The sequence below is a fragment of the Pseudopipra pipra genome, chromosome 15 (genome assembly GCF_036250125.1).
Source record: "Pseudopipra pipra isolate bDixPip1 chromosome 15, bDixPip1.hap1, whole genome shotgun sequence".
Taxonomy (NCBI): Eukaryota; Metazoa; Chordata; class Aves; order Passeriformes; family Pipridae; genus Pseudopipra; species Pseudopipra pipra.
The window spans coordinates 15,577,648-15,592,448 of NC_087563.1; the positions used below are offsets into that span (position 1 = coordinate 15,577,648).

The 14,801-nt window shown below is 42.4% G+C and overlaps 1 protein-coding gene across 1 annotated transcript in view; it reads right to left on the reverse strand.

Annotated features, from left to right (window-relative positions):
* Positions 1-426: 426 nt before the first annotated feature.
* SPOCK1 (SPARC (osteonectin), cwcv and kazal like domains proteoglycan 1) overlaps positions 427-14,801 on the reverse strand; it is a 265,809-nt gene continuing 251,434 nt past the window's right edge. The window contains exons 8-11 of the mRNA XM_064672155.1: positions 11,464-11,685; positions 10,820-10,882; positions 5,651-5,788; positions 427-4,657 (exon numbers count right to left, since the gene is read on the reverse strand). Of these exons, the coding sequence (XP_064528225.1) occupies positions 4,467-4,657; positions 5,651-5,788; positions 10,820-10,882; positions 11,464-11,685 (614 nt within the window). The 3' untranslated portion in view covers positions 427-4,466. The remainder of the gene's footprint in view (positions 4,658-5,650; positions 5,789-10,819; positions 10,883-11,463; positions 11,686-14,801) is intronic.

Below are 14,801 nucleotides of genomic sequence, written 5' to 3' on the forward strand. Positions count from 1 at the left end.
TTTTGCCTTCAATTGTTGTGTAGATAATGGCCACTGCAGAGTGTGGCTGTGTTAATGGAATTGCCCCGGATACCATCAGAAGAGAGAGAAAAACACAAAAATTTGCAAACTAGGGAGGAAATAAAAATGAAAGCTTCCCTCTCTGCCCTTGCTAGTTCCTTAAAAATCAATCTTAATATAATTTGTAAAGTTCTGATTTTGGTACAGTTATTCCATCCAGTTTGATTTAATTTCTGCTTCTAAAATAGAGGTTTCTGGAGACCTTACATTAACTTCACAGATTACAGCTGGCATTGAACACAGGTGTAAGTTATAAGGCAAATACAAAGGCCCATCCATTTCAATGTGTGATTAAATGCTGAGTCAAGATAGTGCAGTATTTCTGATCCTCAAAGTTTAATAAAATTCAGGACTGGCAATGAGGAATCGCAGACAAATTAAAATTTATTGAGACAGACAAAAATGCAACTATTTCAGACTACAGTTAAGCATTTACAGTTAACCAAAGGTAGCAAAATGCTCACATTCCACTTAACTCCTTATGGAAAAAGCATTCAGAATTTACTATGCAGTTCTACTTACTATGATAGTCTACATCCATCTACAGTAGGGACATCGAACTGAAACACGGAATATTTGGATCTCTCCTTACAGATCTACACATTGAACAGTAACAGACATCAACAGCATTGAGAAAAGTATAAAAAGACCAAAACCCACCTACTGTAGAAAGGGCTTTTTGATGTATAGTAACTGTACAAAGCAGTCTGTGGATGAAAGGAACCCGAATGACACACAGAAGGGACCGCAGGAAAAGCCAACAAATGTGGGAAGCTAAGCTTGAGAGATCTGGTGGTCTGGATAAAGTGGTGACCTTAGATCTGTGTCAGTTGCTGCTTGAGGGGAAAAAGGCTACAAAACTTCTAATATCAAAATATTCCCATGCCAGAAATGTACACTGAGACTAACAGACTAGGCTGGAGAGGCAAAGAGAAGCATTCACTAACAAACAGTGTTGTTTTAAATATAAACTTTACATTTTCGATATAAACTGTAGAATAAATATTAAATAAACACTTTGAATGGTTTAAAATAATAGCACAGAATAGCTTAAGGAAAAAAAAAAAGGCAAAGAAAATGAAAAGGATTCTTTGTGTTCACAGCAAAGGCCAGTAATGACTCCAAAAAATCCAACTGTGCTGAAATCTGAACTCAGCATTTTGATTTAACCACAGTAGTTAAAAGAAACACAGAGCAACACCTAACAGTATCTCATAGTCTCTAATATGGAAAGAAAAAGAGATTAAGAAATTGGTTTGTGTCTCTAAAAGAATGGGAGAACTCTGATTCCATTTTTCACAATGAGAAAATGTTTGGAAGGTCGATGACTTGATTCAGATGGGAAGTCCTGCTTTGCAAAAAAAAAAAAAAGAAAAAAGAAAAAAGAAAAGAGAAAAAGAAAGGCATTAAATTAAGCTGGAAGCAAATTAAATCCCTTACAAATCGTGAAGAATGGAAGGGGCTCGATCTGGAAGAGCACTGGTTCTTGGTAGAATCGCTGGTTTCTTTTAAAGAAATAGATTTTTCTCACTGCATCTTCCCAAACTGGACACACACACACACATATGCACACACATATATGTGCATAAATGTATATACACAGACACACACACAGATATACATATGTATATATAGAGGCTGCAGATCCCCCACCACTGGAGGATTCCAGTGGATCTCAAAAGGGCTTTGCTAAACAGCTTTGCAATAACTGGGGACTTGCTCTCAAAGAAATCCATGGTCTGAGCTGCCCTTCCAAGCACAACAGCCTGTCCTCCCAGGAACACCTGGGATTGGACACTACTCCCCTGTAGTTGCACCCAACTGGAGACAGGAATTGGTTTCTAGTTAAAGGTATAAACCCTGCCAGCTCTGACTTGGAAGCATTGCATGTGAAAGATCACAGGTAGGAGACCTGAAAAATGGATGATGGGGCCATGTCTGCTCATGTAAGCTGAAAGGTGGCCATATTCTCTTTTAAAGACTTATTTAACAGCTTTAGTTTAGCCATCTTGCACGTTTACATGTGATACAAAGGGCTGCAGCCTTGCCCCTGGTACTGCCTGCAAGGACTTGGTTTGACCCTGCTGGGCAGGAGAAGGGATTTGCTCTGTGACCTTGCTGTGAGGCATAGTCCAGGACCAGCTGTTGCAAAGGGGGCACCAGGACTGCCCAAAACCCCCACGGTTTGTGTGGAAAATGAGGCCAGGCAGGAGGATGAGCATAACCCTGCTGATTGTGGAGCTCAGGTTTGTGTCAGGGTGAAGTGGCAGCTCTGTGCCTCAGGCACAGCAGAGCCAGACCTAGGCAGGGAGGGGTTAAGTAAGAAAATAGCAAAAGAAAATGAAACAGGACATTTGAGAAGAAACCTTCTGACAATGTTCAATTGCTTCTCACAAAATCATACTGTTTAGGGAAACAGAAATGCTGGTTTATCTGTTCCTTTTGCAAGTCAGCAGGATTTCCCATGAAAGGCAACTAGAAAAGTGTATAAATGTGTGTGTATGTGCTGTGCAGCTCTTGGACAATGATTTTTAAATATATTTTTCTACAGCTACAGAAAAACCAAAGGGATTTGAGGCAGGGCAGATTGCAGGCCTTCTGCAAATGACTGTGATGGCAGATTTTTGGGAGGATGCAGGGGCGTGAAACAACAAATTCCTCCTGGTTTTACACATCCTTCTGCATTAATAATGATTATGCACGTTTTTATTTTGTTCTCAGGCCATTGATCTAGATAAATGGGAAATGAGAGAGGGGGAAAACAACTGAGCCCCTGCAGCACATAGTGCCTGAAAGTTCCTCTTTTGATCCTGACTGAAAGCAGAGGTCCTACCCAGAGCCCTGCCAGGTGGGCACTGATTTTGGGAGGGCTGAGGACCAAAGGCCTTGTGCCAATGTACCTAAAAACTGACTTTTGCCAACCAGCATGGTATTTTCCTGCTTCCAAGTGACTATGTAACCAACCATGTCTCCATCTCTATGTCCACCATTAACTCAGAATTAAAAAAAAACAAACAAAAAACCTATCTAATTAGTTTTTGGTGTAATAAGCACATTTTTCATTCTGCAAAATAATTCACTGGCAAACCACAGGCACTGCTAAAATACTTACACCTGCATTCTAATGCAAGCGTGGGGTTAAGGTTCCTCTTACTGCTTCTGAAAACAGCAAAAATAATAAAAGGTCACCACAGCATCAGAGAACTGCCGTGGGAAAGGACACTGCAAAAAATTTAATGTCAATATGCTGTGATACAAGACCTTTTAATATATGGGAGATGTTGAGGGAATCACAGATTGGATTTTAACACTATTCTTTTTTAGGAGTGTGTATTACAAGCGTGCAGTGCAAAGGGGTTATCCTTTTGAAATATGACCCCCTAAAGTTGCTTTTTTAAACAGGCCAAATAAATATTAACTCCTTAAATTAAAGAAAGGACAGCTTATTACTTCTGATGGTTAGTGTGTCTGACAGTGTTATAACTTTGGGATGAGGGGTTGCTAAATGAGGAACAGGCAGCTCCACAGCGTGTGAGCTGCAAGCAGAGGCTGCTTTTGTGACATTGGGGAAACTCTGAGTGCAAATGAGTTCAGGCAGAAGCTGAGGGGCTGCTGTGGAGGTGCTCATGATGCTACAAACAAACAAAACTCTCCTTAAGCACTCTGAAAGGCAGATGGACTCTGTTCCCTGCCTGTAGGGCTTGGTCCATAATAGCTGCAGGTTCTCAGCATCTCTTTAACATCCAGACCATGTTTCTTTGTCAAATAAACAGTGTCAGTGATCTGTGCTTGGGGGGGAGCTTTGCCTTCAGCGTGAGCTGGACTAAGCCTGTTGGACTCAGAGTATGTAAGAAAGAGAAAATCCTGCCAGGGGGTTTCTCTCTGGATGAAACCCCTGGTACCAGGCAGCCACTGTCTGAAGAGACTTTACTGGAACATCACAAATATGGGCTAGAAAATGAGGCACCTCCTTTTCCTTCTTCATGAAAGAAAAAAACTGTTTCTGATACGATCCAGGTAACAATTTATGACACAAATTCTCTCACATGAGAAGGGCTTCTAAGCCTTGTATTGGTTTGTTGAGCCCCTTCTGGGATTCTCCTTTCACAGGATGTATTTTGTAAGTGGTGCAAGTGAGGATTAAGACACGAAATGGTTTTGAAACAAAACTCATTGCCCCTGTGGATAGAACAAAAATCCCCCAAACCAACCGAACAAAAGCTGTATTCCAAACAGTCCTTGCTGGGAAAAAAAGAAAAAAAAAATGTCATCCAAATTAAATAGACTATACAAAATTAAACTCAGTAGAGAGGGAATATTTGTGCCAGGTACTCTCAGATACAATTGCAGAGATATGATGTGACTTGCAATATTGTGCAAAATGTGAGTCCTCATCATGATGGGCACTACCATATATAACCAATCTCATCATCCTTGTCGTCGTCTTCATCTTCATCATCTTCATTAGCTGCTCTTACATGAATCTTCAGTTTCCCTTCTTTGTCTTTTTTTGTCGCTTCAGGTTCCTCTTCCAAATCATCCAACAACACAACAGATCCACCACTGCCGAAATCCCCTGAGGTTTCTTGCTCTTCTTCTGAAACAGGTGAGCAGGAAAGGTCATTCCCTCCCAGGACACCAAATCCCTCGTTCACCACTACCCTTGTCATGCAAGCCAGTGTCATTTGCAATGTTACTTTTTAAATTTATTGGTTCAGCTCTTCATGCAACGCCCTTTAAATTTCAATTTTCATTCTGGACTGGGATAAATATGTATCGATTTACTCTGAAAAATTTACTTGCATAAGCAACCTCTCTGCATCCTCCTCCTCCTGAAAACATGACTGGAGAGTTCCAGCTCACGTGCATGCAGGCCAGAAAATCATTACTCCTTTGTAAATACTTCAATTCCACCATGGCTCTGTAAACCAGGCTAAAAATATTCCACAAATTGATTTTATTGGAGTGCATAAACCTCACTCTGCAAATGAAGCTGTTGAATGTAACATCTGTGATGTGATTTCTGGGCATCTTGGACCTTCTAGGTCTCTGTTCCTTCTCAAAAGAGAAAGCTGCACTCACAACCACCACTGAAGCCCTCTGAAGGAATGCAGGTGAAATCTTGCATGTTTAGGAACAAAAGCTAATTGGGGATTTCACTTATCTACATAATATTGTCCTGTCAGCAATTTTTGGGGCGTGGTTGCTGATGTATACAATTTTACACATTTAGGCCTTCCCTTGCCTGGAAAGCCATTATTCATGGAGTCCCAGTAAATGTGAATTCCAGATTACACAAAACAATATATTTAATAACCACACAGAGCAACCCCAGACCCTAAATTTTAATATCAGTGACTACATTTTCCAGGCTGGCAGCAAAAATATCTGAACAGTGGTTATTATTGCCTGCTAACTTCCAGAGGACCAGTAAGGGCCCCATTTGTAGTCTGGGTGGGAAAATCCAGGAGCAGTTTTAACTCTGGTACTCATGTTTCACTTTTGTTATCCTACCTGGTCCTACAGCAATGGCAGGGCTTACAACAGTGGTAATTCCTGTGTTGTCTGAGGAAAGCACATCATTACTCACCACAGCTGACTGTCCCTTGCTTCCTGGAGCCAGCTATCTCATTCCCATACTTATCAACACACCAGCACTGCCCTGTGCTGCCGTGGCACTGAGTGGCTTTGTAATAACCTTCTTCATTGCACCGGGGGATGAAAGTACCTGAATAAAATATAAGGTGTGCTCAGTAATGCAAGTCTCTGCAGGAACAAACAGCTACGGAGAGTATCATGAACTTATCACTTATTTACAGGGAGATCTTTGCAATGTTGACAAGAAAATACATGTGATTATCTGCTGCCTAAAAGGGGGGAAGAAATTACATATGGTTAACTCTTTTCAGACACCCTGCTCACGGCACAGGGTGTAAATGTTTGTGCACATGAAGGGAGGTAGCAACACAGCACTAGAGAGAGGTTCAGTCTGTCCCTGAATGATTAATATTCCCACAGATCCTTTTCAGATTTAACTCCTGGTTTTAAACTTTTCTTCCCAACTGGATTATTACCCCAACTTCATTAATTCTGCATTTCCCTTCCATTTGCACTCCTTCAGTGTTTATCATATAAGTCCTTCCACAACACTGTAATTATCCCTGGAAGGTATCTGCCATCTGCTTGCTATTCATACTAATCTCAGGCACATCCTCTGACTTACTGAGAGTTTCCATGTATAAAAGGAGAAATAATACACAAGCTTTACAGAGAGGGACAACAGGATTTGAGTCAGTAAGTCTTTGGATTTGAAGCCCAAGATTTGTTTCACAATAAAACCAATATAGTTCAGCCTTGTATGGTTCATTCTGGCTTCTGCAGACAGGAAAACTCTCAGGAGAAACCTGTGTTATTTTTCCCACCATTTTTGGCAGATACAGCAAAAGTACTTCAATATGAAGAGCCCTCTTGTCCTTCAAGATGAATTAGCTTTATTCCCACGAGAGGTCACCACATTAATTTTTCCCTTCTTTGTCAATTGCTTCAATTTGAAACATGGCATAAACACACCCTTGCCCCCAAATTTCTTGTTGCAAGTGATTTTTGAGAAAGGATTTTTCTTCTTTGTCAGAGATACCAGTGATTTAGTGGTGATGCAGTAAGTTTTTTAACTGGTTCCATGGGTATAGCATCTATTCAGTCAGTTCAGGTGTTAGAGGAGCCACTTCCACTACATTTCTCAGAGAAAAAAATGAATGAGAAGATGCTACCCAAATGTCACGAGACTTCCTATATAAAAGACACAAAAGTGGAGGTCAGTCAGTCTCATACACAGAGGGTGTATATGAAGTGAATCTCTGAATTTCCAGACTCATTGCTCTGTAATGTTTGAGTGCTGCTAATGTGGGTCTGGAAGGTGAGAACAGAAACCTCTGAACACCTGCAGAAATCTCGTTTTTAGAGAGCACTTCACATCCATTAGTGAGAGCATTTTAAATAACTTCAGAGCATGATCTTATAGAAGGTTTGCCTATAGGTACCACAATTAAGTTCATGTACAAATGTAAGCATCCTAAAGGCTATCAAAGACTCATTTTCACTATTTATAAGAGAATAGTTCTAATAATCACATACATGCATTTTCCTTTGCAGGTTTTTGTAAGATAACACTCACTTTTTAAACTTTTATTTCAATATTGATTAGGAAAGGTATTTTTTCATCTTTATGCTCATGTCCTCTCTCTCATAAGCATTCCAGGTGTTTATCAGACTGTACACAACCTTGGGAAAAGTGCTCAGGTGCTGACTTTGAGCTGGTGTAAACCAGCATAGCTGTGCCCATGTCACTAGAGCTCCCCTGTTATATCTGATGAACATCTGGCTCCAGGGGAGGATCAGAGGGGGAACCTCAGTGGCATTAGGGGGTGAGCAGAGAACAACTTCTGCATTTCAAACTGTCTCACACTTTCTCTTTTCCTTGGGCAATGCAACCTTTCCCTTCTCCGAAACAGCCCTCCTTGCATAGTTTCAGTGTTTCTTGTAAGGTATGAAAATGTTCCACACTGCCTATAAAAGCCTCAGACTCAAAAATAAATTATGGCCCAGGCTCACTGCCAGCATAACTGTGTGTGGAATAGATTCACACTTTGGGTCACAGCGAGGAGTAGAAGGTACTTTTCCTTCTGCGTGGGAAGTTCGTGCCAACTCGTATGTAACACCAGAGCTTTAAATATTTAGCTGTGCATACCAATGTCACAGTATTTGCCAACCATCACAGGGGAGATACAGCCTGTCCTCTCCAACGTGTCAGGTGCAGGTGATGATTTGGAGAGGACAGAGAGTCCCAGGGAGCAAGTGATGAGTCCTGTAAACTGGGCACAAATCACCCCGTGCTCGTTGGAAATAAGCTCTGCTATCCTGGAGCAGGGCACCCAGACAGCCCATTTTCTGGGAATATTTCACCCCATAATTTGGTTTGGCATCAGAGAACATCTGCAGACTCTGGAAGGAGAAAGGAGTTTTCCTCTCCAGAGGTTCTTACACAGGCAGTGCTTCCACACCAGTGTGGGGAGGGCTGGTGGACCAGCTGTGCTAAGTACTCCCCACCAACCTCCTCAGGCTGGTGAATCCTCCCTCCCCATCTCTCTTTGTCCTATAAAGTATTTAATTATATTCCACACAAACTCGAACAGCACTATTGCATCTGTAGCCTCTTTATGGACCCAGAAATATATATATATTTTTTTTTTTTTTGCATCATTTCCTTATCTATATAATACTCCCCTTCCTCAGAGAACATGGAGAGAATAATTATATGCTAAAGATAGTGAAGCACACAGGTAAAAGCCTGACAGAAATAAGTGCTACCCAGCACACAGCTCCTTGTATTAGCTATTATATTTGCTGAATCCACAGGGCTAATACAGGAGAAAATAGTGACAGGAGCAGAAATTTATTACTTTAGTGGGAGAAGCATTATCAGGCTGCACAGTTGTATGCTCTAAAAGTACAGTCTCTGCAGTTAATTGTACTCTAGATAAATCGGGTAGGAAAAGATGAATAGAGCTGTTTACTTTTTAATTCAGTCTCCTGGGATGCTAGACTCTATTTGAAAGCCTCCAAATTCAACACATCTAATGGCAATGGCTTTGAAGTTCTTTGTTGCAAGTGTCATGTGTTTTGAAAAATATATAGAGAGAACACAATATCAAAAGTCATCATTGTTATCAATGGATACAAGTTAACAGAAACCATCTCCATGCTCCTGCCCAGACTGTAAGTGCTGTGTTCTCTGTGTCAGGGTCAGAGGAGGAAAGAGAATAATTAAAGATTAGTTTCTCTGAAAATATTCATCTCTCTTTTCCATCTTTACTGCTGCTACATTTGGTTTCCATTTGCATGATTTTCCAGTCAGTGAAAAGACAATGTTTTCTGCTGTATAAATAGCTCTGATATCAGATTAAAAGCTCCCAGACAGGTGTCATTATGCAGGCAGACTTTCAAGGTAGGTGAAGCAAAGAGTTCCTCTCTATATTATAATTTTCTAGCTTGTGGAACAACCTGTGCCTGACACCTTGATTTGTTGAGCTTAGCCACTTTCATCCTTCTTTTTTTTTTTTTTTAAATACAGTTGACTAGAAGTTATTTGTACTAAGGGACCATTCTTACTGCTTTTACTTTGTCATTTTGCTTCTGCCATTGTGATCAGATCCCAGTGACATGTGCTACAACTACCTGCACCTTCCACTACCTGCAACACAGGCATCATTCTTCCCACACACCACAACAAACCACTTATGTTTCAACTCAGATGACATTTACTGCACACAGTAAATAACAGCAAAGCATAAAATAAATATGGGGTAGTCAAAGCTATCTATTAGGAACTGGGCTTCTTGTTCTTTTAGGTGGCTTTGGAAATCATGACACCCATGAGACACAGAACACCGTGACTTCCTCTGACACAACATCCACTTGCACACAAATGCAAAATATTTACTGAGTGGAGCACACACACCCTGAGTTATCAATCCTCTCAGCTACAAACAGCAGGAGCTGCAACTCTGAAACATCTTAATTTTTTAAACTTGCCATGAAAGGCTGATGGATCTAAACCACAGCCCCTGTAGCCTCTGGGAATGTTTATTCTTCATTTAAACCAATGAATCCAGGTTGAGGTTGCTCATAAGGTACCTGAACCTTGAGTCCAAGTGGCAGTGGCACCTGGGAATGGCAGGATTTGGCAAAGATGAGCTTTGCAGCAGCTCTGTTTGCAGGGTATCCAGAAACATCAGGCTGGACTCTGAGAGCAGAGCCTGACGTGCATGTTCTGTGCTGCAGCTGGGGATGCTCTGAGAACCTGACACATATTCTTGAGGAAGGGCCTGACAGCCTGGTCTGAGGTCAGCCAGGCTCCTCAGGGTGAAATGCAGGGCTTGCTGTAAATGTGATCTGTCCTGTACACCTCAGGGATTTGGCTCTGTGCACACAAACACACAGAGGTTTCAATAAGATACCAGCACATAAACATCAGCCTACCCACCGCTGGGTGATTTTAGGGTAGGGAATTAGTCACTTTAAATTTTCTCGGTTCAACAACCTGATTTTTCAGCAATTAAATGGGGAAGTGCCAGATGGGGATTTATTTAACCTAATTTCAGGTATCCATCAGAGCAGTGTAAGTTATGAATCGAGTCAGGTTTGCAGTAGTCACTAGAGAGAGGGACAGGCACAATCCCATCTTACAGCACGGAGCATCCTGCAGGGCTGCCTACAATGAGATGACATGAGTTCCTGTTTTCATTTACACAGAATCTACTGAAATATTTTAGAGAGTGATTAGGCAAAACTGAACCCCAAGAAGTGCCTGCATTGCACCACGACTGGAAGGAGACAAGAACCCATTGGCTATGCACCTTCAGTCACCCTTCAAAAATGGGAGGCTTGAGTATCAAGCAGCCTCTGTGCTTACTCTGCCCTGTGAGGTGATGGAGGCAGTATTAAGCTCTGTGCAGACAGGGCTTTGCATTTCTGGAGAGCTGTAAATTAGTTCTGACCCCGTTGCCACGCTGACACCTGTTCTGTGTGTTGCTATCTCATTATTTGTTTAATTTCATAGTGTCAGGCCTACACTCAGTGCTGCATATTCCCGACTCAAAACATTAGTCCCTAATTGAAAAACCATTACTGCATATAAAGTTACAATAATCACAGAAGCTTTAATTAGTTGAGTAAATGAATAGCAAGTAATCGAACTTACCCAACAGACTCTTCCCTCTACTTAGCTTTTGAATTCTATTCATTTCATTCTGGCAAGGAAGACCTAAAATATAACGCATAAGAATCAGATTCCAGATGGTCCGGGACAGGCTCTGTAATGACTGGCTTCACTGCTGACATGAAATGTAGACTACTGTACACCTGGGAATGAGAGCAGCCCATATGCTGGTACTGTACCACAAAACAGATTTATGTCATTAGCTCCACTAATTAAAAAAAAAAAAAAAGGCAACACACTGTAGTTGAGAGCAGTGTTTGGGGGCCATTTTAATTGTTAAACCATTCTACCTCTCTTTTCACCAAACTGACATCATGCCAGCTCTCTGATTTATGACTTGCTAATTGACTAATTTCTGCATTAATAAAAGGGCAAGTTTTTGAGCTCTCTATCAGCCATAGAACTTATTTCTAGATTGTGTGCACTGGCACTTACTGCTTTGTTTCAATGGTCAAGGGATGTTCATACAGTTCATCTGTGACATTAAACATGATCCCTCAATGTCCTTTCACACCAGTGATGGGGAAAAAGAGCTTTTTACCACACCTGCCTGGCAGTGACCAATCTCTGTGAAACACAGGGAGACCCAAACACCTCCTCTCTGTGCTGTGCACTGCACAACTCACCTCCTGGCTTCTGGAAGCAGTAGCACCACTCGTTGTTGGAAAGCTTTCCATCCTTGAAGGAGTCACAGGAGTTGAAGAGGGGTTTGACACAGGGCTCGTACTTGTCCAGGTAAATGGCACTGATCTCTGAGGGATCCAGCAGCAGGTCATAGTTCATGTCAAGTTTGTTGAACATCCAGCCTAAGGAATCCTTACAGATTGGTAGTATGCTGGTGTCAAACCCTGTAAGAAGACAGGCAGACATTCCCCTGCTGAACCCCAGCACATCCCTGGCACAGGAGCCCCTGCTGAGGTGAAGCCTTGCTGATTTTCTTTGGCTGGATTCTGAACATTAGACTGACTTGCCCCAAGCAGACCAAAATTTTAAGGCTGATCTGATTGTGTAAAGCTTAAAACCCAAGCACAGCTACAAACTAGAGCACTACTCATGTAGGAGCTCAACTAGAGCTCAACTAGAGCACAGCTCTGTAGGAGCTGTGGGGTGGGGAGGGCTGAGATTCAGAGCTGATTTCTGTAATTCAAAGTTATTTCTACTCAAAAAATTCTTGCTTATTTTTTTTCCATCCTCAGTCCAACTGGGCTGGCCTGGGTCCAGGAAACTGAAATGTTATGAGAAGAGGCTGCATCCACCATATTTTCAAACTATATTGAGTTTGAATGCAATTTAAATCCTGTTTCCCATACTCGTTTCTAGTTGCCTGATCAAATTCTTTCCTGCTGTGCTCTCACCTTCTACCTCTCATCCTTCCTTTTCACTCTTCAAAGCCCTGTCTGTGTGGCAGACAACAAAATGCTTTGATCTGGACTGTGAGCTGCCTGGGGGAGGCGGGGGGGAGAGAAGGGGCGAAATGTCTCTGTTTCTTCCACCTCTCTGAGGAAGGGCACTGCTTCAGCTGGGAGCTCCACAGGGCTGCCCATGCTCTCCCACACTGTACCAGCCCCACTCCTTCCTGCAGCCTCCAGGATTCTGCAGCAATACAGGAGTCTGCTTCTCCAGTGCTTTGGAAACCATCACCATAATTCATTTTAATAGCCCAGATTCTTCAAAGACTGCAGCAGCAGCAGCGGTCATCACAGAAAGCCCAAGTTGTGCACATAGAAACCCACAGTGTCCATGAGATACATATTCCAGTGTTCTGCAGGCCCCACAAGAACAGTGGCAATGCCTCTTTCACAAACAAGACAGGGCATCCATTATAAATCTACACTGTCATGGTATTTTTTCAATGCTTGGAACTAAATTCCAAGTTATCTACAAGTATATTTATAATACAGAGATAACAAATCTGATAATGAGGATATTGGTTTGAACCAGGAACATGAATACATTGGCTGGAGATGTGCAGGGACAGAGGGTTCCTGACCCCCTGGGCACCTCATGCTCCCACTGCCCCAGCTGTGAGTGATAACCTGCCTGTGCTCTGCTCATTCTTTGGGCCACGTGGAGAAAGAAGCCTGACGAGCTTTTTCCTTTGCCTGCACCTTTCACTGAAGGAGGTCAAGCTTAGCTTTATGTGCTGTACATGTTCCTTTCAGGGCCCTGCTTTGTTCAAGTGAAGCCTGAGCCGTGGCTGGACTCACGCTGTCAGTTTGTCCAAGCTCTGCAGCCTACCTGCTATTTTAAGCATTAATCCAAAGGAGAGCAGGGCTTTATGCTGGAAGCTGTGCTTTTTTTTTTTTCTATGCAACCGTGGTTGAAGGTTGTCAGTGCCACAGAGGGACAATCAGAAGGGTTAACTAATGGGAAGGTTTGTGTCATTCATAATACATGTTTCTGTGAGGGAGGAAGAAGGTAACGCCATTTCCTCAGGGCTCCAGGCAGCTCAGGCAGGGAAGAGAGGAATCATGCTGAACATTTCATCACATTTTTGTGCTGTTATCTCCTATAGCATTATCTAATCACATTTGAGCACAGTGAAAAAGAAAAAGGCAGTTGAATAGATGTAGGGGGAAGCCTGCTTGCCTTGCTGAAGCAATTAGAAATATTGACTTCAATTATTTTAGTCATCTGAAGAAGGCAAGGAGGATTTGGTCACTGTGCAATCTCTTGTTGAGTGAAAGGATTTAAGATTCCTTGACTTTGCCTTTATAAAGCAAGAGAAGCAGGACATGCAGTCCTGCCTTGTGTGGGTGTATGCTGGGCCAAATTTCCCACCATAGGGCAGGTTAAAAGCAGGGGAAAAAGAGTTTTCAGGGGAAAAAGAGCTGGGTTCTGTTGTCTGCTCTTTTTCTGCACAGATGCCCTCCCTGGTAATGGCCTTTACACCCTGTTGTGGCACTTGCTGCTGCAAAGATGAGTAACTATAAGGTCTGCTGTATAATCAGTGGTGTGTGTTGCTCAGCCCTGGTGGCTCTCTAAAGGTCATCTCTTAACTGCCAAGGATCAACACAGGGAGGAGGAGATCCTGCCATGAACTTGCTCCTGACAGTGTCTGTAGATTATTTCTGAGTCTTGTTTTGCTCCCTGCTGGGAAGTCTCTACCTGTGTGTCCAACAACCCCAGCGTGCCCTCAGCACTGACCTGTCTGAGCATATCACGAGACAGTGACTGCTGGGAGTGCAAAGATCTCTGTGACATCCCAGCAGGGCTTGGATGTGAGATACAGTCATGGAAGATCACTCATGAACACAGTTAATTACAGAGGGTTTGACTGTAATTTCTTATAAACAAGGGAGCTTCCACTGTTGTGACAAGAGTTCCAGATCAGGTTCATTAAGAGGCTGGATTAGCAAACAGTGCTGGATTATTAGACAGTGTGGTCTGGAAGTCTTTAACTATTGAGATGGTAGGTGTGATGGAAAGTCCTGATGGTTATTATCGGTGGAAAGGTTAATTCTTTAATTGTCCCTCAACATGTAGTTGAAGGTGAATAGTAGCATCTATCCCCACTCCACACTGTCTCCTGGTAAAAAGTACTGCCCATAGATCACCTTTTGCATCTGCAGCCCAAATCCAACAATCCTGGATGCTCCCAGCACCCAGCAACAGGAATGAAAGCCAAAAGTGTGTCCTGAATGTCCAGCACAGGCTCTGACCCCCTGCATAACCAGGGCAGGTGATGGAAAATGGCTTTTGGAGCTCACTTACTTACCTTCACTGGGAGGTCACTGTGCTCCCATCAGCTTGGTGAGGCCAAGTGATGGTTGAATGAATTAGTTCCTTAGTAGAGTCATTTGATATACTTACTTTGCTGGATGAGATAAACCATATATTTTAATTCTGTAATGAATTCAGTGCTTGGTTAAGAGGCTGGATTTCCAGCACAACAGACCCAGAACAAGAGTAACCTCAGTGAGAACTTTTCTGCATCTTTCTGTCCATCAGCTTAGTGCTGCAG